The sequence below is a fragment of the Plectropomus leopardus genome, chromosome 21 (genome assembly GCF_026936395.1).
Source record: "Plectropomus leopardus strain MGB_pleo_1.0 chromosome 21, ASM2693639v1, whole genome shotgun sequence".
In the NCBI taxonomy this organism is placed as follows: Eukaryota; Metazoa; Chordata; class Actinopteri; order Perciformes; family Serranidae; genus Plectropomus; species Plectropomus leopardus.
The window spans coordinates 23,346,651-23,367,856 of NC_142196.1; the positions used below are offsets into that span (position 1 = coordinate 23,346,651).

A 21,206-nucleotide genomic window follows, 5' to 3' on the forward strand; every position below is an offset into this window, starting at 1 on the left:
CACCTGTACGTGATGAATTCCAACTTGGCCCAGTGCGCCTAGTAGGGGAATAAACAACACGGTGGATTCAATATTGCATGTGTAGTACGGGCCAGCTTGTGGGGTCGAGGGGAGTTTATGTGTCATGTTTGATACATAAACCCTGATTCAATGTGGCACTATCAGCAAAGATGTTATTCACAGGAGTTAATATGCCTGTGAGTTGAAAATGATGTGTTATGAAGGTTATTCTTTAAGTATGCCGCTGACAGAAGAACTCCACGGAGCAGTTATGAAGGAAATCAGTAAAAAATGCCGGCACAGTAATGAAGCAGCGCAGCCAGCTACCTATCTTTGCAACTGCCATGTTCTCCCTCTGTCAGCAGTCCAGCTGGAGTCGAGGGAGCCTGATGCCCCCATTAGGCTGTTTTGACAGCCTTTTCCACAGTAATTAATACCAGGCACTTTTAAATGAGATTTATGTGAGACATGCTGTTTGCACTTCCCAGCTGGGGGAATCTTCGCTCAGTGAACTGCTGCTGTGAGTTTAGGACACTCAGCTGCCTGGCTGCATCATCAGTGCACACGTTTTTTTTTTGTTTTTTTTATGCAGTACAGTAAACACAAAGTCTGAAGATACACTTTCAGACTCATATTGATTTATAAAGCTTGAGAGAGAACGAAAGCAGCCTTCATCTTGAAAGCTGGTGATACAGAGGGCTTGGTATTAAGTGGGTGTTCTTTTTTTCTAAAAAAAAAAAAATAAATTAAAAGAATATTTAAGATTAAAAAGTATAAAATGTTGCACATCCACATCTAAACTGTCTTAATGCATGAGCATCTACAGTATTTAATTAGTTTGATTTATTTATGTCTCTTTTATGATTTAATATTAAGGTCAATAATGGAAATCAATAAGCTTTTACCGAGTGACCTTATGATACCCGTGCATTGTTAATTTAAATTTCTTTAGCTGTATTCTAGATGGATTAGAGGACATTTGCACCCATGTTGCTAATTCTTTTTTTTTTTTCTTTTTATGTGTCACTTTGTATCATTCTGGTATCATTCTGTGTCGCCTCTCTGAATTTGGAGCTTTTTGGGGGTCCTTGAATGCAGCATCTGCAGATCTCGACGTGATTTTATTTCTCCTCAGCAGCAGTTTATGGAGTTTGATTAGCGTGGTTGATAATTGATCAGTCACTTCGATAACAGCTGATCAGACTGAGGGGAGAGAGGAGCTGCTACAGAGGCAAAGCAAAATTTTAGAACCTCCAAGTTTCACTTTCACTGCGCCCGACATTCTGCCGTTCCGTCTGTGCCCAAAGTATGTGCACACCATGTCCACACGATGTTGTGTAATGCGATGAATAACCAAACAGTTTATGTTACAACAGCTCACCTAATGAGCAATTCAGCTCATAAAGTAGAAAATCAATATGTGACACTGACGCCAGACATTGGTATTGTGGTGGACCACCACAAATAAACGAAGTTGTGAAATAATTGTCTGATGTGACACCTCGTGAGCAGTTTTATCTTGTCCATATATTGTAATAGGTTAAATTGAGAGCTACATGTTTATTTTCTTTTTAAATTTTATTTTGAACATTCAGAACAAGTGCACACTCCACTGCAATACACCCACAGACATACAAAATAAGAAATAAGTTGCCAGAGTAGCAAATACTTATCCATGCATGCCCAGATATGCTGTATCTCCAGTGTCCATAGCTGCCATGATGGAGATGTCCATACAGGCTGGAATTAGCTGTGCTTCGTCATATTCCAGAGATGTATAACTCAAACGATTTAGAAAAATCTTCAAATAAGCTGTGCACAGTCACATTCAAGAGAAGCACAAAATCAACCTTAGTTTCAGTTGAACCATTTGCTTTCTGATATAATCAATACAGGAAGCTCAAATCTTAACAATTTTCCAGTTGAAGTCAGATAATCTCCAATTAAGGACAGAAAACCAGATCATCGAGACCCTTCATATGCGGGGAGGAGAGGTAGATTTCCATCCTCTCAAAATGTTCAGATAATACAAAAGAAAAAAATCCTGCTGAGTCTCATACAGCAGTTTTAGGGAGCTTTCAAACAGTTAGAGCACAGCATGGGTCCATTTGTTTCCCAAAAGTTAAACCACATAAATAAAATATTTTTCCCAAACTTTTTTGACTCTAGCTGCAAGCACAATCTTTTTTCTCATTTAATTTAAATAATTTGCAGCCTGAAGTTTTTCAGTTATTCTGGTTTTCATAAATGAAAAACAATGAAAAAAAAAACTAATCCTTAAAAAAAAAGATAGAGGATAGAGGTATTCCCTGTCAGCCATCACTTGTGACCCACTAGAAGTGTGTGATGGTGTATTTTTCTGCAAAGAGTCTGCCTGTATTTTCTTCTTATTTTCTGTGTTTGGGATGTTTATAAGCGTGTACTCCCAGAACATTCATTTGAGGTCGGAGCTTTATAAAAAGGTAGAAACCAGGTGCCAGACTGTAAGCAGCAGGTGTCCAAGAGACACAGCGCAGAAAAAATGCAAATAAAGTGAGGTCAACCACCAAATCAAAGTGAATTTTTGGTTGACTTTTACTTTTGTTAGTGAATGTATTTAGTAACAAAAACCAACAATCCTTTTTTCCTCTCCTCTCGATCACCTGTTGACCCGACAGATTTATGTTGAGACTCCCTAGGGAGTCCCGACACCCATGTTGGGATCTACTGATGAAGACAGTACAGACACAGCAGGTTGGAAATTGGAAACGTTTGCCAGCGTTTTAGACTTCCTGTCTACAGTAGACGATGTTTCAGTGCTATAAAAAAAATCTGTGTTGCAGACAATGAGTAGAGCAAACAGTGGAGAGTTCTGGGGAAAGCTGGCTTCAAATAAAGGAAATTTCTAAGGAATCTGGAAATAAATGTAGTCACTGAGGAACAAGCAATTAGAAAGATCATCAAAGATCCTCAGAGCCTCATAAGATAAATTTACATTTAATCATGGCCTTTTAAAGGAATACTTTACCCATAAAATGACCATTTCTACATCACACACATGAAATATGAGTGTCTGCACACTGCAGCGCCCTGAAGTGTCATGTAATTGTGTCTAAAGAAGAGCTTGATGAGCTTGAAACATCACATGTGGATATGCTGATAAAGGCAGTGTACAGACCATTTTTCATGTCATTTATTGCCATCCTTTTTGTCTTAACCCTTTGAAACCTGAGAAAATTGGCTTGATTTCTTTCAAAAACATGAGAAGAGGTGACAAAAGAATGACCTGAAATTCAGCACAAAAAGACAAGAAAACTGTAAAAAAAATAAATAAATACATAAACAAACAAACAAAAAGTGTGTTAAACGGTAAAGTTTTTACAATTTTTTTTTACAAAAATGCACGGTTTGGGAAGTGCTAAGCATACGACTGGATAAATGAGGCTTGGAATAAACTGCAACAGTTGTGTGAGAGTTTGTAAATTTATGTTTTTATGTAGTTTTGCTGTTGTGTGACATGGACCCCATTTACTCCAATTCATCAGCAGTTGTCTTCATTTTTTGTCTCCATTCACAGTGGAGGCATGCGAGAAAAACAACTTTTCCTTAGGAACTCAATGTAACACTGAGTGAGTAATTGATATACAGTTTTTTATTTTGTGGGTGAAATCTTCCTTTAAGGTTTAATATCCGCCAAGAACAAAAGTTAATTATTCATAAGTAGCTTCATAAGTGAGTGAAAATATAATATATAGGTGAAGATGTCCACAGTGATGTTCATGTTAAAGCACTGGCGTCAGTTTTCATGCAGGTTAAATCTTATCGCAGTTTCTGTCCATCATTTGAAATGATGGGCCAGCATACACAGACTGCCAGCTCCTCAGAGGCGAATGTAAGGAAGAGGGATCTTCTGTTTCTCTGAATTAACAGAAAAGAGCATCCTCTGCGCATCATCCTTAGCGCTGATGTGAGTGCTCAATCAGCCTCTCCAACTTATCTCTCTCTTTGTTAAAATTATTCCTCCTCTCTGTGATTTACTGTTTTGCATGCAAGGGAGGAGAACTCTTCATTTTTAACAGCACACCGAGGAGAGCCCACGTTGTTTTCCTTTTTTCCCTTCCTTAATCAATTCGATCGGTTGTAAGCCCACCCATTTATGAACTGGCTCACAACCTAAGGGGTCTGGCTGCGAACTGCAGGGGACGGAGAGCTGACAGAAGCTGTCCAAAAAAGAAAAAAAAGTCTACAAATCTGAATCTTTCGGGAGCACATCGGAGCCGCGGAGGGGGGAAAAATGAAGGAAAAGAGTCTGATCGAGACTGCAAAAATGCAGGGCAACGTCATGGTAAGGCGGCTTTTTTGGCACGTTTTGCATGACGCCGATGTAATGATATCGCTCTTTATGAAAATATGTTGTCCGGTTTCTTAAACACATGCGCTTTGACGCACGAGCGAAGCGTTTGGAAATTATTTCAGGGCTACATCTGAGGTGATTTCTGATAGTTCACGCCCTTTTCTTGTGATTTCACGTGCCCCCCTATTGCCTGCGCGAGCTAACGGACCCGCGGAGGATATGATTCATAGTTAAAGGAGTTGGAAAGTTTTGTCCCGTTTTTTATGGTGCCGATCATAATGACTGCTGAGTTTTGGCTTTGCCGCGTGAAGCCTTTGAGGGGAGAGGTAACCTTTTGCCCAAGGAGGTTCCCATTAATATTTTACTGCATCTAAAGCTGCGAGGTGCAGGATATATTATCCTGGCTGTCCTTCTGCTGGGAGCTGCAGGCATCTATATGGATGTATGAGTGGAGTGAATATCAAATGTCCATTGGGACTCTTTCAGATATTAAGGTCCAGTGTCATGACTTTTTGAGGTTTTTGATTCTTTAATTTTTTTCTGATTTTCAGAGCTCATTGTGCATGAACACATCATTTCTCGCCTTCGGACTCTGCTGACATGACCAACAATGATTTTCATATGAACTTTTGTTGCTGTGCACTTTAGTTTAATGCTAATTCTAGATTTGCCCAATGATTGCTTTATTTATAGCTGAATAAGCCATGCTCTGCAAACACTCAAGGCCATTTTGGAAGATGTGGGCCACAGCTGTGTGGAGTCAGGCTTTTCTAAATGGTTCCTCCACTGAAGACGGTCTTTTCCTCCCGTGGCCTTATTTTGTGCGGAGATGTGCGGAGTGTGTTTATCTCTTTTATCCTGGCATAATGAAAAGTAAACACGGGTGTTGATCATGAGGATTTTGGTCAATATCCAAATCATAAAGTCACTTGTGCTGAGTGAGATATAAAGTGAATATTTTCAGTTGGCAGTCTGTGCAGTGGTCCTATTTACATTCTGTAAAGTTTTGGATGAAGGGAGAATTTGGGGCCTGAAGCAGGTGGTGTAAACAGATCTGAGGATGTGATATCCACCAGAAAGAAAGGAGATTGAAGTTTTGATAGACTCACTTTTGAAAGTTAAAGTCACCAGTCTTCCATTTTAATCCTAATGATGCATCAGCAGCTCAGTTTATCTTTTCCCTTCCAGCTCAGCTTAAGGTGCGATAACAGGTTGCAATAGGCTTATGCAGCCAACTCACTTCATTGTTCCTCAAATAATTAGTTGGACATTTCAGAAAACAGCCTGTGCATACTCACTCTCTTGATGATGTTTTCACGAGAAGATCAATACCACTCTCATATTTGTCGGTTGAAATTGAAGCTACAGCCAGGACATGGATATCATAGATTAGCAGGAACACTGGAAACAGGCGGAAACATTTAGCCTTGCTCCGTCAAAAGGCAAACAAAACCTCTACCAATATCTAAAGCTCATTTTTGTACAAAACCAAAGCTTAAAATGACAGATTTAGTCGTTTGGTAAAAGCCAGGAGAGCTGTCAATGATTCCCTTGCAGTAAATTGGGGATGAGGCCTATAGTTAATCCAGATATTGAATTTGGTACCACTTTTATTGCACCCATGGCTTTCTGTGTAGGTGAAATACACTCTGAAGACTTACAAAGGTTTATTATTAACTCCCAGTGATTTTCTTTTCCCCTGAATGTCCACTTCTTGCAGTACAATTTCAGGGCTATCGAATTTTTGAATGCACGTTGAGTTCATATAGTGGTTCTGAACAGGTGATGTTTTTTTGTGGAACAGTGTCCCATTTAACCATACCATTTATGTAAGTAGTAAGGCTGAATAACAGCGCTGTTGAAAGGTGCATGTCTAAACAGCTGCCCCTGTTATTTTCCATGTACAAAGGCCAGCGGCAGCCAAGCATATGCCGGTGCTCATGGTTGACAAAATGTATTTTTTCCCATATGCTCTCTGCATATACCCTCCGGCATCCATAGCACCTCCTCTTCTCTGCTTCCTGGAGGTCTAGCTCCTCCCCTCACCTCTTGCTGTTGCTGTCTCTTAACGTGTCGAAGATCGGATGTAGAGTGCGAGAAACATCTTGAGCTGTAGGTCACGATCCACCATCTGTTCATCATAAAGATACTGTAAAAAAATATTGCCGAACGAGTAGGGTTGGATACTGATATCACTACTTTTAAGAGTGCCGACCCAGTTACATTGGTACAACAGAGTGCCCATTCATCAATAAGTCAATTGATGCTAAATTTTGGTGCCTGAGAGCACATTTGGGTGAGAAAACTGTGGTTCAGGCAGGCGGCAGAAGCACAGTGAAACAACCTGAAGCCAGAAAGCAGGCCTCAAACTATCGCTACACGCTGATGGTTTCAGCGTCTGTTCTATTTTCTTTTAGAAATGATCTAGCTTCACTCTTGTTTGTGATTTTTTTAATTTTTTTAAAGTACTTATTTTGCATGTTTGTAAGTTATGCCTAAACAGAGAGCGAGAGAGACAAGCAGACACACATAAACACACAAACAAGCAGACAAACAAGCACATGGACAGAGAGAGACTTGGCTGTAATTGTGATTAGAACAGCGGAGAAGCAGAATCGCCTGACTGCAGCTTGTTTAAAAGTGACATTTTTGTTATTACAGAGAGTAAAGTATCAAAAGGTACCATTGGGTACTGGCACTAGTACTGTTATCAGTACAAATGTGAATGTAACCCAACCCTACTGATCTGGAGATCAGCTCTGCAGGTGAGAAATCCAAATTTGATTTTAACTTAATGCAGAGGTGGATGGTCCGACCTGTTTGTAAAAGTAGTGAAAACTATTTGTCTTCTCTTGATGTGCTGCAGTGCGATGCTTCTTATTGGTGCTGCAGGATGTTTTCAGCTTTATTGTTGCAGAATTCTTTGTGCCATATTTTTGTTTCCTTAAAACTTGGATATCAGAGTTTGATAAGTGTCCACCTTAGTTTTAATAGACATTCCTCTTGGACAACAGCCACATAAAGTAAAAATAAACATGACATAAATTCACTTAGATCATTTGTCATCATTTATCATTCAGGTGAAGACTTAAATACAATAAACACATGGTTTTGTACAAATAAAACATAGAATTCTCAAAATGAAAGCACTTATTTCTCCTAACTGCCACAATATTGCTTTAAATGATGTGTGCAAAGCTCAAAAAAGCCCAAAACATTCACACTATACCTTTACGGCCCATACATTCCTCGAACATGGAAACATTATCTGGATTTTCTCATCCGTTTTACCTCAGTCGGAGCAGTGGTCCAGCAGGAGAGCCGTGGGACTGCACCTGCTGTAAGAGACATCCGTATTGGCGTAATCTCTGAGTCGAGTCTGCTGCCAGACTCTTGACATTTGTTGATCCACTTTGGCCTCAGTGAGATCTACACATTCATAATCCAGAACTGAGCCAGGCCTCATTGTACTGCAGCTCTTCATCATCGTATGTTGCCTCTAGACAGAAAGAAAAACCCATTGCTACCTTTCATTTTCTGCATTTGGATGGTGGTCGACTATTTCCATCGCCTTATTGATGTACTCATGCGCCTGTATCCCTAAAGTTATGGTTTGATTTATTGACTCAATCAGCTGTAAAATTATTCAACCTTAAGGGTTTAATTAACATGTGGCAACATGGAAAGGACCTGACAGCGAAGCAGCATGACAGGTTTATTGCACCGAGTGATTGCTTCCTGCACAATAAGCTCATACTCATGGGGGACGGAGACTGTGGTGTCTCAGTAGGAAGTCCTCTCAGTAACAAGGAGGAATCTGCACAGCGGGATTTCTGACCACCAAATATGTCGGTTGGACGTTGTTGTCAGCCGTTGGGGATTCAGTGAAACAGGTAGCACTTGAAAACAGATGCCAAAACAGCCCCAAGGTGTTTTGCCTGCACAAGAAATTGCAGCTAGTCTGCATTCAGGTGCCTAAGGGGTAATGACAGCAAAGATGTTACGAGGGGATACATGGGCTATTATCTCACCCCTTCACTCGCAGTACAGTGTGTGTAGCTCTGTGTGCTTGATGTCTGCAAATGTATGGGCTTCTGGCACAAGTGTGAGACCGTCCTGAATCCTCTCAGACGCTTGTTCTCCAGCTCTTTCACTCTGTTTGTGTCTAATTGTTCCCTGACATGGAAAACATCCCCCTTCAAGGGCGCAGACGGCGCTGTTGTTGAACAACTAATGATTTGTTTCTCCGGGCTGAAATGAAAAAAGAAAAAAAGAAAATATTATGGAGCGAGAGATTTATCTCTGCAAAAGAGAAGAGGCTTTCAAAAGACAAACCAGGACGGGTGCTGTTGTCATGGTTATTATATTTGAGATGGTTTTGAGTTCTCGGTTTGGGTAAACAGTGGCGCTCCTCCTGTGAGGGCTTCCGTTGTCTCATTAACTTCAAAGTGTGTGTGGCTGCATGATACAAAGATTCAATTTAAGCCGCCGTGACTTTAGAAGTATTATAAGGTCACTATTGGTATCTTTGGGTTTGAGTTATTGTTTGTTACTGTACGTTTTGAATATTTAAGGGAATTCTTTGGTGTATTTGTTCATCTGTTTCCTGTTATACAGCTACAGCTATAAGCAAATTCATTGCAAGAGTTTTGTCACAGACATGAACACACTATTAATTTTTCATGACCCCAGTGCTATGGCTCCCAACCTGGGGGTCAGGGAGATTAATTGCTTAGTATCAGTCAGAATTGTCAGCTTGTTACGGTCCGCTTCCATCTTCAGTAGACATTGCCTTTACTGTGACTGATCTCTGTTGGGGAAGGGGATTCGATTTTCTCTAACCAGTCACCAGAGACCAACAAATCCATCTGAATCTAGTGCTGTTTTATGTCCATACTGATGCATAATCATGCTAACATACTGGTTTTCCCAAAATTTTGAAGGGAACGAGAAAAATAAAACACAAGTATGATGTCAGGTCAAGATATATCGATTTAGAACAGCTCTTATAGCAGCATCTTTCTTGTCCATGTCTTATTGGTTCTGGTGCACAGCTTGAACATGGTGTCATTTCCCCAGTGGTGGCGAACCTTTTTTTATAATTTAACTGAGATGCTGCTATTACATGTCACGGCCCAGGAAGGAGTGGTTGGGTTCAAAGGTCAGAACCCAGGCATCTGATGAGATGTGAAATAATACCAGGGTCAAAAAAGCCAAACAAAATAGTGCTGATCTCTCAAATTTTCTGTTGAATATACTGGATAATTTACTTCTTGAAGCCTTTTAAAATTAAGCAAAATATCACTTTTGGTCATAAACGGTAAATATAAACTGTTTTTATTTGCTTTCAACCACAGTTTGCTTTCACCATTGATTTGAATAACAATATTTTCCAACATGAAAACATTTTATAACCACATTGCCACTATATGATTCCGCATTTAAAGTCAAGCACAGCAAACAGCAAATTGTGCACCCCGAAATAAATACATACAAAAAAAAGAAAATGACCTAGAAAAAGTCCTGAAAAAAATGTTTTTATTTTATTATGTTTTTTCTTTAACATGATTCAAAAATCAAAATTATTTTAATTTTGACATTTTCCCCTGTTTTTTTTTGACAATTTTCTACAATCCTCCTTTCTTTTTTTCTTCTTTTTTTTTCGGTAAAAAATCTGGCAACTTGTGCGACTTTTTTTTGTCAAGTTGGTCTTTGCCTTTTTTGCTTATGTTTTGTTGCTCTGTTTTCAAACGGTCATATAGCTTGTGAAAGGTTTCTGAAGGAAAACTGATGTCAGTCCAGGTTTCAAAGGGTTAAGATGATTAAGTTGATTCACAGCTGCATAGTAACTTAGTTACTTAAAATACCGCAACCGTATATTAAGTTTCCGCAACCAAAACTGAAGCCTTGTTGCCAGCCTGACATCCATTTTTTAAAGATAGTGTTGAGCCCTGACAGGTGATATTTTATAGATTATTCCACCAGGCAACAGCGATAATCTGCATGTACAAACTGCCACCTTTATTGGACGTCAGCCTAATTTGCTGCCCGTTATGTTTTCCCCAGAGCCTAGACTGGAAGCAGATGTGGTCCTGTTTACATACTGGAAAATGCTTCTGTTTTGTACCTCAAACAGCTGTTTGGTGTATTACAACTGCGTGTGTGCCTTCAGGCTGATGAGTGCATTTTGATGGAGGACCACCCTGCATGATTCAGTGCTCCACTACACAGTTAATGCCTTTTCAATACCAACTCCATGGCTGCGGGCCAACTTGTAGGTGTTATGTCAATAGCTCCCTTCACTTGTTTTCATGCCCGGCCATTTCAAACCATGTGAAGAAGAAGTGAAATCACGGCGCTGTTTGTCCACCTCCGCATGCATGCTGCTTTATTGATTGCCATGCAATGCCTGCTGCACCCTGCACCATGATTTTCCAGACATCTGGTATCTGTGCACCTGTTACCGCTGTCTTGTAGTGAGTGAGTCAGCATTGCCATCACAGCTCCTTTGATATTGTTGGTGCGGCGTTGTGAGGCTTTCAGAAATATCAAACAGGGATCTGAAATGAAGTGTTAGTAAACAGTAAAGCACAGTGATGGGGAAAAAAAGCTATATAGGGTTGAAACTGTTTATTACTTTTGTCAACAAAAATGCTATAGACATATTTTTGATAAGTGGATGAATTAAAAAGTCTTTTAAATGACAGCAAATAGTGAACTATGTTCATTACCTATTCCACCACTTTCATTGGTGCTTATTTTGTTGGTCCAGCTTGTCAAAAATCCAAAAATATTTAATAAACAGTCATTTAAAACAGATAAAAACAAAATAGTCTCCAAGGGACAGTTAACTCCCAAATCAAGAATACATTTGTGCTCTTACTGATATTGCCATTTATCAGTCTAGATTGTTTTGTTGTTAGCTGCTGAGTGTTAAGATGTCTGCCTTCTCTCCAATGTAATGGAACTAAGTTCCAAAAATACATTAATCTTACAGCAATGTCTCTTTCCAGAAATCATGACCTGGGTACTCAAGATAATCTACAGACCTTGTTCTGAGCAGTTTTATGTAGGAACTTTTTTTTTCTACCAAACTACAACTATCAGCTGCATCAGTGCACAAAAGGAAGTGTGCATCTACTCATGGACGAGAGGCTTGTACTCGTGACAGCTTCATTAGTGCTCAGTGAACTAGCAGTAGGTTGAGTTTTAGCCCAATGATACACTGTGTAGTTCAGGAGAAAGAAAATAGTCTAGTATTTCCCACAGAATGAGAATCTAAATGTGGTAGTGCTTTTTTTTTAATCATTCTGTGTCACCTCTCTAAATTTTTGTCGAGTTCATGAATGCAGTGCTGGTTGAAGTTCTGTTTTTCCTCAGCAGCCATTTGAGGAGTTTAAGTTGCGCTGTGGAAAAATGATGTGTGGACTTTTCACATAAATAGATGAGAGGAGCAGCTGCTGCAGAGGCAAGTGAAAGCAAACTTTTAGACCCAGTGGAATGAATGGTTAAGTTTCACATTGTGCCGCTCCGTCTGTGCCCAGAGTACGCTCTGAACTCCAAGAGTTTGGTGCAATGAATAACTGCACAGTTTATATGTTCCAATAGTGCTCCTAATAAACAGTCAAGCTCCAGAAATATAAAATCAATACGTGGCAGCAGATGTTGTAATCGTGGCAGGCCGCCACAAATAAATGAATATGAGGGAAGACCTGGTTCCTACATGAAACTGCTCACAACAGGGTCTGTGGATTATCTTGAGTAATGTGGTTACGATTTCTGTGAAGACACATAATTGATGAGTTTTTCAAATGTACTCTTTTGGTGCTTTGAGCACCACAAGCCAAGTGGCATCTAGTTCCATTACGTTGGCAGACATTTTTACAGACAATATCTCCAACACTTGACAACTCACATCAAAACAATCTAGAGTGATAAATAACACCGCCACTAAGAGTAAATATATACTTCTATATTTGAAATGAATTGTCTTTAGATTAAAATAGCTCAAAGTAGCAAATGTTTTGTGAATTTGCATTGATAAATTAGCTTAATGATTATCCATCAATCAATTATCCCAATATTTATCAGTTAATTTTCTGCAAATTTTTCAGCACCATCTGTGTATTGAAATGAGGCTCTTCATTTAAAGTGAGTAGCTTGTCAGACTTATTTTGAAATGTGTCCCCATGGGTGCTTGTGGGATATTTATGCAGTTGATTGGGGTTAGCTTTTTGCAAAATCAGAAATGTGTGGCTGGGGTGGAGGGACTTGATTTATAGTGACCTTTATGCGGGCCACAGTTTTTCAGCGGTGCCAGCTCACAACAGCAGCATTTCATTAGACACACTGGAATCCATCATACTGAGTGTTTCCCCTTTGGCTACATTTGTTTGTCGAGCAATCAAGCAAGGCTGGCAGATGGCTGGAGTTATCAGCTTTTTAGGAGCTGAAATCATATGACAAGGGTAGTTAGTTGGATTTTATTTTTGTGTCATGTGAAGTCATCTTATCTCCTAGAAACACATTATTCACCTGTTTGTCCATCTGTTTTTAAGGACGAGTTAAAAAGAGCACAAAATGACTATAATTGGGCGTTGATGGAGCGACTGATCAATACCAGTAATTTAGGCATCACTTGGTCTGACGTTGAAATTTCCAACTTTCAAAACTCACTCTGGAGTCTGTTCATGCTGCTTTCAGTGTGACCTGAGCAGCTGTCAGGGGCTTCGCTAAAAGCAAACATTTCAACACATCTAGCTCTTAAACCAAGAGAGGCAGTGAAAAAACAGCTTGTCGATTCTGCTCAAGTCATCTGTCTTAAACATTTTTGATATTTATAGTGGGACCTTATTATTTGATGCAAGTAAAGGCCATCTGAAAGGAATTATTTGACATTTTGGGTAATGCTACTTAATTGCCTTTAGTTAGATCAAAAGTAGTTATTATTGTTATTATTAAAGTAGTCAATAATAACAATAATAATAATAAAAATAATAAGAGAAGGGTTAGAAGGAGCCTGTTGCCTATTATTATCTAGTTTTCCTTCATATAAAAACCTGCCCACTTATAACGAAAAAAAAACAGTTTAAAAAAACGGAATATGTAACTGAAGTAGCCTTTCTTCTAGCGGGCCACTATCACTCTGTGATATTTGTACAATTATTTGGTCCTCTTAGTACATTTTCCAAATATTCAGTGTCTTAACATGCCTTGTGTTGTTACAGTCATTTTGAACAGGTGGTGTTAATTTTATGTGAATCAGCACCTCTCTTGACCACAGCATTCATGTGTTGAAGTATTTATTTAACATTTTTATTGAGAACAGTTATTATTAAATTAAAAGCTAATGATTTTTACTCTTCAAGGCAGGATGAAACATTATCACCATGCAGAAATTATTGCTGAAATCATTTGGTTAGTTGGTTGGTTTCAAGTCTGAGTCTTAGCCTGACATGATGGTCTGTTTCAGTTGCTTTTACACTCTGCCAGTTATAAGATGCCAGAGAAAACAATGAGTAATTGTATTATTTTGGCATGAAGCTGCAGCCGCTCACACACACCGAAAATCTGTTCAAAATAACTGTTATTGGCAATCAAACCTGCACTGGTAGCCTCCCAGTGTACTGCACTTATTTTTATCGCAGCTCCATTCATTTTATTTACACCACAGAGATAATTTAATTTTTAAACCTGTTACAGTTGCATCACACCGCATGCTGTGTCTTGTTTTTAGCGACTCATGCATGGAAATGTCCCACATAAAAATCCTTGAGATACTCAGAATCCTTTTTTCCCTCCTTGTGCATACAGTATCTGCCGTCTCTGTCTGTTGCACGCTCTCCTCGGCCCCAAGCAATCAATCACCACTTAGCCAGGCTACACCATGCTGAGTGCTCCAGCGAAATAATGAGTATACAGTGGCTGAATATTTCATACACCCCGCCCCATCCATCCCTACATTGTTTGCATGCTTGAGATTGAAGACCCATGCTAGTTAAGGTCTGATTGCTACGATGTGTGTCTTTTTATGAGGAGATGCAGTAATTGGGCTTGTTCAAGTAGTCGTGGTGATTCCTTTCTTCTCTGTTTTTATGTGTAGTAATTCATCATAGTGAAACTGAGATAGTCCCGGTGCGCTCAGAGAACACTCAATATGCAATGTATGAGTTACAGGTACTTTTTCATGAAGTGCATTGATGAGGTGAATCAAGGTAAAAGCCATTATCCCATTGATTTCTGTAATACACTGTTATAAAGGGGGAGAGAAAGGAACTAGAGTAGTTTGCATGATTCCACATACACTTTAACTTACATTACTGTTTTTTGTACCATTTTCCTAAAAATATCATAGGATTGATCATAGTGTTATCTCCAGCGTTCTAAATAATTAAATGCAATATGAAAAGCAATTATCTTTCTAATGCCAGCCCGCAATTTCTCCTCTATTTCTGTGATCTGGCATGCTAATAATGGATGACTTTGCTAAAATTAAAGGTAATTTTACGTAGTCTGCCTTATTACATGATTGACATGCCACATACACAGTTAGCTGGGTGGCTATTGGTCTTTCAAACTGGAAAAACATGACAAACTGAGATGTAACTTGGCTTTGTAGAGTTGGGAATTTTTCAGGGCCGATACCAATACCACACAGACAGATAACTGATATTTAGAGGCAATATGCATTTACAATAAAACTGAAAATCTGTCTTTCAGTATTTAGAATTTGGAATATAACAAACTCCAAAATAAACCTTGTTTATATACCTTTAGCAAATGTGTAATCAAAACTGAAACTTCCAACATCATGTACACCAAGTTCCCTGCATTTTTCTTTTAATAAATTCATGTGAAGATTGATATAAAAAATGAATAAATAAAAAAAGCCTCCGAAGTTTTAACAAAGTAAAAGCTCCTCCCATGCTGACACTGTCTATCGGCAATCATTTAAAATAAATTGTCAATACAGATAATCAGCATAATGCCAAATATCGTCACAGGTAATTGCCCACAGGCTGGAAGAGGCTGTCAGACAGCAAGGTAAAGCAGTAAAAATAACCAAATAGGGAATCATTAGCATTTTTGATCAAATTACTGTATTTATCTGTCGTGTCTTATTTTTTGTCCAAAAATGTGTGGAACTTTGCAGGCCATTTTCTCAAAATGTGTTTATTTTCTCATACTCTATGCCAAAAATCTCCACTTCAGCAGCACTTACATACAGCAAACTTTTCAGTTTTATTCCTATCAATACCTTCAAGGTTTTTACAGAGGGGTTTGTTCATACATCATTCATAGCCTGACTTATATAATATTTTATTCCTAAAAACATGGTGCAAGTGAATTTTTTTCATGGCTGTCGACTGCATTTTCTGATATATGGAGTGATAAAAAGAAGTATCAAAAATTCAGCCTGTAAAACCTTTGACTCTTAATATGCCAAGTAAACAACAATTTTGAATCTGGCTTTATCCAGTGTTAAGATTTATGTCGTTGAAATGTACACAAATTAGTGCATATTAACTACATAGTGTTTAATTTTCATGTTTAAACCTAAAATATTAGAAACCTTTTCATACAAACATTGATTGTCATAATGTAAGTTATCTACTGGGGACATTTCATTGGGATATCTCTTATTTAGAAGAGCAGTGTGTCAGATTTTGTGGCATCTAGTGGGAGGATTGCAGATTGCAACCAGCTGAAACTTGAAAGACCAAGGACTACCTGTTTTCAATGGGAGCCAAATTATCTGCAGAGGTCTCTTCCTCTCAAAAACAAAGGACCAGGTGATCAGTAAAAACATTGAATAAAGCAGTTTTCACATTAAAAAATGTGTGTTTTTCCAGTGCGGTATGCCATGTTGCGGAGGGATTGCAAACAGTGGTAGCGGACACCAAAATGTGAAAAAACTTGAATGACCCTTTCTAGGGCCAGTGTTTGGTTTGTCCATTCTGGGCTACTGTAGAAACATGGCACTGCAACATGGCGATCTTTGTGGCTGAGGACCGGCTCCCTCTATAGATAAAAAACAGTCTTCTAAGGGTGAATATACACTAAAGAAAACATACTTTTTTATATTACATTCCATTTCTGCTGATATATTTCCCAAAATACTTCACACTGGACCTTCAATCAGTAAAACAATCAATGTAACAATACTTTCTTCCAAATGGTGTTTTAGGCTCTGGTTAAATACAATATGCGGTTTTGTAATAGACTGCGATATTCTGCAAGAAGAGTCTAATTTTCACTCTCACAGCTACATTGCTACATAACCTTGACAAAAAAATGAAGGTGAAGAAACATTTATGGTGATGAATGACCCGTTTCGAATCTACAAGTTGATTTTCTTATGCTGCACTGAAAATAATGACTACCTGCAAGAGAGAAAATTATTCTAAAAGCATATGTTATACTTTGCAAAGTGGACAGCAATCACTGCATGTGCAATTTGTAGTTAATGGGCTACAACACCCAAAACCACCAGTGTGGTCCCTTAAGCTTGAGCACAGTTGAGATATAGATTGTGTAAAGGGTGCTGCAACTCAAGGGCATTTGAGGTGATATTTAGTACTTTCAGGCTGGTGGAGTGAGGTTTGGCTCTGTTTGGGAACAGGAAATGTTGTGACAGGGGTCAGGACGAGGAGACGTCACATTATAGACGGACTGCAGTGCAATTTTAGTGGTCTGTTGTTTTATGTGGATCTGCATGTACAGGGATACTTAACTTACTTTGTTTAGGGGGCCACTTCTGCAAAATGACAGATGGCCAGGGGCCAGTTGCAGCAACCTTATACCAGTTTCTAGGACTTGGATATTTCTGGGATTTTGGGATATTTCTAGGATTTACAGATGTTTCTAGGATGTAGGAGGTTTCTAGGATTTCAGGAGATTTCTAGGGTTTTAGGATATTTCTTGGAATTTAAGACATTTCTTGGATTTTAGGATGTTTATTGGACATTTCTATGATTGTAGGACATTTCTCCAATTTTGAGAATATTCTAGGATTTTAGGGTGTTGAGGATTTTAGGACATTTCTTGGATTTCAGGACATTAGGGGCTAGGATCTCTGTCGGGGGCTATGTGGGAGATCCTCCACTTGTACTTTTTCAATAAACAAGCTCTATTTTGATGCTGTTTTATGCACTGTGGCACCTTATGTATCCTAAAAGTGTATAAACAATTCCCATTGTGAATCACTTTATTCTTTATTGTGTATTAGATAAAAGGTAGGGGGGCCACCTGGCACCCTATTGCGGCCAGATTTTGCCCAAAGGCCGGAAGTTGAGTATCACTGGTGTACAGTATGTTACAAAGCACAGTCTTTGTTTCTCTTACTGTAATTATCTCGACCTACAGTGATGACAAAGGTTGTGACATAATGAAAACAAAAGATGAAGGCTGTTCTTCTCGTGGAGGCCTGTTTCCTTAGTGTGTTTGTGCTCAGCATTAATGATGATTCCCCCTCAGTTACTCTCGTTAGGACTCTGACATGATAAGTTGGTCTCCACCACTTACTCATGGCATTGAGTGTAATTGCATTTCACAGGCAGACTGTGTGCGCAGAATGAGCAAGCGTACGACTCAACGGCTCGATTTGTCTGAAATCCCTGCAACACTACAGTGTTTACCATCTTGTGCACGTGCGTATAGATGCTTTAGACGTTTATTCACAGATATATACTGTAGATGAGTGTGTTAAGTGTGATCCATTGCAATCTTTGTCTGTAAAATAAGGTAAACATGAGAAAACGAGCAAGACTGACTGACAGAAAGAGGGGCAGATGGAGAGTGGGGAAAAAAAAAAGGTTCAATGCCAATTTTTTGACTTTCAAATTGGACTGCACGTCCAACATGATGAGGGAGTTTGGAGACCTATTAAAAACTAAGCTGAGGAAAACAATTCGGCCATAATTCTGCCAAGATTAGCCGCATTCTGTCAAACTGGGCAAGTAAACATCTTTTCTCGCTCGGACTCTGACTAGAATCTATAACTGCAGAAAGGTAGCAGAATCAGCCAAGCTTATGACAGTGGAGTTACAGACCGAACTGAGTGGAGATGAAAAATCATCCTGTCATGAATTTGCACATGGAAATCTTTTGGCTGGAGTGTGTTCGGGGTGACATTGGAGTGCTAATGACATTCGCAATTGTAACACTTTCCTGATTCAGGCTGTGCCATTTCATCTGGGGCTCCTGATATCTATTATTTAAATAATGCTTAAAATCAGTCACAACTCAAGCTGAGGTAGGCAGTTTGATGTTAGCATCATGGATGGATGGATGGATGGCCACTGAAGGGAGACTTTGGCCAATCAGAGGTCATTTCAGAGAGAACTTAAAAGTTTTGCTAAATGTGGCTTTTTAAAATCACCTTAATCCCAAATTTCTGCGTACAATAGTGAACATGAAAAGTGAAATGTCTTCTTTTGACCATCCAACAGCCTGAAGCTGGAAGATATTTGGTTCTTGATAATACAAAATGGAGAAAAAGCAGCAAATCCTCACATTTTAGGAAGTGGAAACCAGTAGATGTTCGGCATTTTTATTTGAAAATAACTGAAATTATGCATTGATCATTGATTTAATTAATTCCTGCTCATCAGATAGCTTGTTTCGATTAATGCATTATTGGAGCATTTATTTTCATGTTATTTTTCCTGATTTTAAATCGAGCCACAACAAAATGCACTCAAAAAGAATGAAACAGAGAAATAAGCAAAGACGGCATGAGATCTGTTAGTTGAGTTTAACTCATTGAACCTTTTTAAACATTAAAGTGGCAGTAACCAGTTTAAGAAGCTCCAGAGCTTTGCTCTGAAGTACAGGTTGTGTTCTGTGCTTTTCCTGCTATAGGAGTGTCTGTTGTGAGCTTTACAATCAGCCTATAGGACCATTTTCTCTCTGCCTTTGCCATCAGGCGATCTATGATTAATCTGTGCCATTTGGGTCTTGGCAGAGGAAGTTGGGGAAACTGCCGGCTAGAATTCTGGGTAATGATGTACAGCTCAGTCTAACAGGGTTCTTAGCTTGTCTCTCTGGTCTCCGTGCAGCGAGGAGGGCTTTGTGCATGGCCGTACGCAGGGAATTCAATTAGCCTTTTTTTTTCTAGTGCGCTCTCAGTCTTGTCCATCTTGTAAGTAAGTAGCTTCTGTTACAGCTGTGACATCAGACAGATGCCCGGCCTCGCTGTTCTGAGCTGCTGTTGAACTCCCCGTTGTGTGGCAGAGGTGCCATAGGCACTTCGCCCGTTAGAGTGGCTGTCTAATGAGATCATTAAAGCTAGCCAGACAGAAAATGAAAAAGCACCTGTTGTAGAGGGGAATGTTGTGTATTCCCTAAACATTAGACGAATATTACCTCACAGTGCACTGGGACGCTCTGCACTGCTAAATTAACTTTTGCGCATCTACGGCTTGTGTGCAGCTGATATATTGTTAATTATGATATGGATGTTAGGGATTCATTTGAATTAATTGGAGGCCTTTTAAATGCCTCACGGATTGCTGTTTTCTCTCCACAATAGATGTAACACTCAGGGCACAATCATGCCCTGCATATTTGATTGTTTTCAAACTCGGGAGGTTTTAGGTTTGGTTTCTGCAGACAACGGAAACACAAAGACATTCAGCCGTCCTCCAAGTGAGCTGTGATGTGGTTCATTAAGAGAGAAAGAGCACAATCCCCAAACAGCAAAAAGACCCCAGAATGCAGCGTTTGATGGGGAGAGGCGGACAAACATTTTGCATCTGATAGCCAGAGGATTCTTGCGCTCACACAGGCTCAAGCAAGGAAATGAAATGAGGGGGAGCATGGAGTCAAGATGAGGTGAAATGCCTCCTCATTGTAGACAAGTACTTTTCTCAAGATTTATTCTGACTCCCCCCTGCTGCCGGAGTCTGTAACTTTGCAGGGTTAAGGTTGAGGTTATCAAAACTCTGGCACATAAAGCAGATACAGTGAGGCTGTGTAACTTTGGTTTACAAGGTCTTCTTGTTTTACTGTATTTCTGAGAGCTCTGTGGTGAATGAAAATGACACGTGGTTTTGTAAGCTGGTTTAACGTCAAACATTTTAGGTTGGAATCAGTTCTGTATTTCCATTTCAGCTACAGCTGCAACAATTAATCGATAAGTTGTCAACTATCAAATTAATTGCCACCTAATTTGATAATCCATTGCTTGGTTTAAGTATTTTTTAAGAAGAAATAGTCAGAATCCTCTGATTCCAGCTTATGAAAGTTAAACATTTTGGTTTATTTGCTTCTCTATGACAGTAAAGTGAATATCTTTGGTTCTGGAACAAAACAAAACATATGAGGATGTCATTTTAGGCTTTGGAAAATTTCAATTTCAATTTCTTTCAAAAACGTGAAGAAGGCAAGGAGTAACTAAACAAGAAAATACAGAAAATAAGCAAGAAATTATTAAGATGTTCTTAGAAGAATACCCAAAAAATAGCAGGAAAGAAAAATGTTTAAAAAAATAAATGAATAAATAAATAAACAAACAAACAAGGAAATAACTTGGAAAATGTGCTAAAATGTAAATGTTATTAACTTTAATTATTTAATTATTATAGGTATCCTATTCTATGTATTAATTTTTTTCTGTCCTCTTTTTTTTGCCAGTGCATTTTCTCATCAGCTTGTCCATATTTTTGTAATTTAGGGGACATTTTTTGCCACATTACATTCTATACAGCACATTACATATATACCCTTCAGGTTTTTCACAGACTGGAATAGTAGCAGCACGTTAATGATTAAGAGTTAAGGGCACAGACGGTCTCTGGGTGAGCGCTGTTGCAAAAACTGTCTGCCCATATTCTGATACTATTCAGTTTTCAGCTGATGACATTTGGTTATT

The 21,206-nt window shown here is 39.0% G+C and overlaps 1 protein-coding gene across 2 annotated transcripts in view; it reads left to right on the forward strand.

The window, feature by feature from the left end:
• LOC121960626 (A-type potassium channel modulatory protein DPP6) overlaps window positions 1–21,206 on the forward strand; it is a 269,989-nt gene that overhangs the window by 24,031 nt on the left and 224,752 nt on the right. The window contains exon 1 of one of the 2 annotated variants that reach the window (XM_088072017.1): window positions 4,044–4,324. The exons of the other annotated variant lie outside the window; for it this stretch is intronic. Coding sequence (XP_087928143.1) covers window positions 4,274–4,324 — 51 coding nt within the window. The 5' untranslated portion in view covers window positions 4,044–4,273. Of the gene's footprint in view, window positions 1–4,043; window positions 4,325–21,206 lie in introns of those variants that run through there. 2 annotated transcript variants of the gene reach the window in all.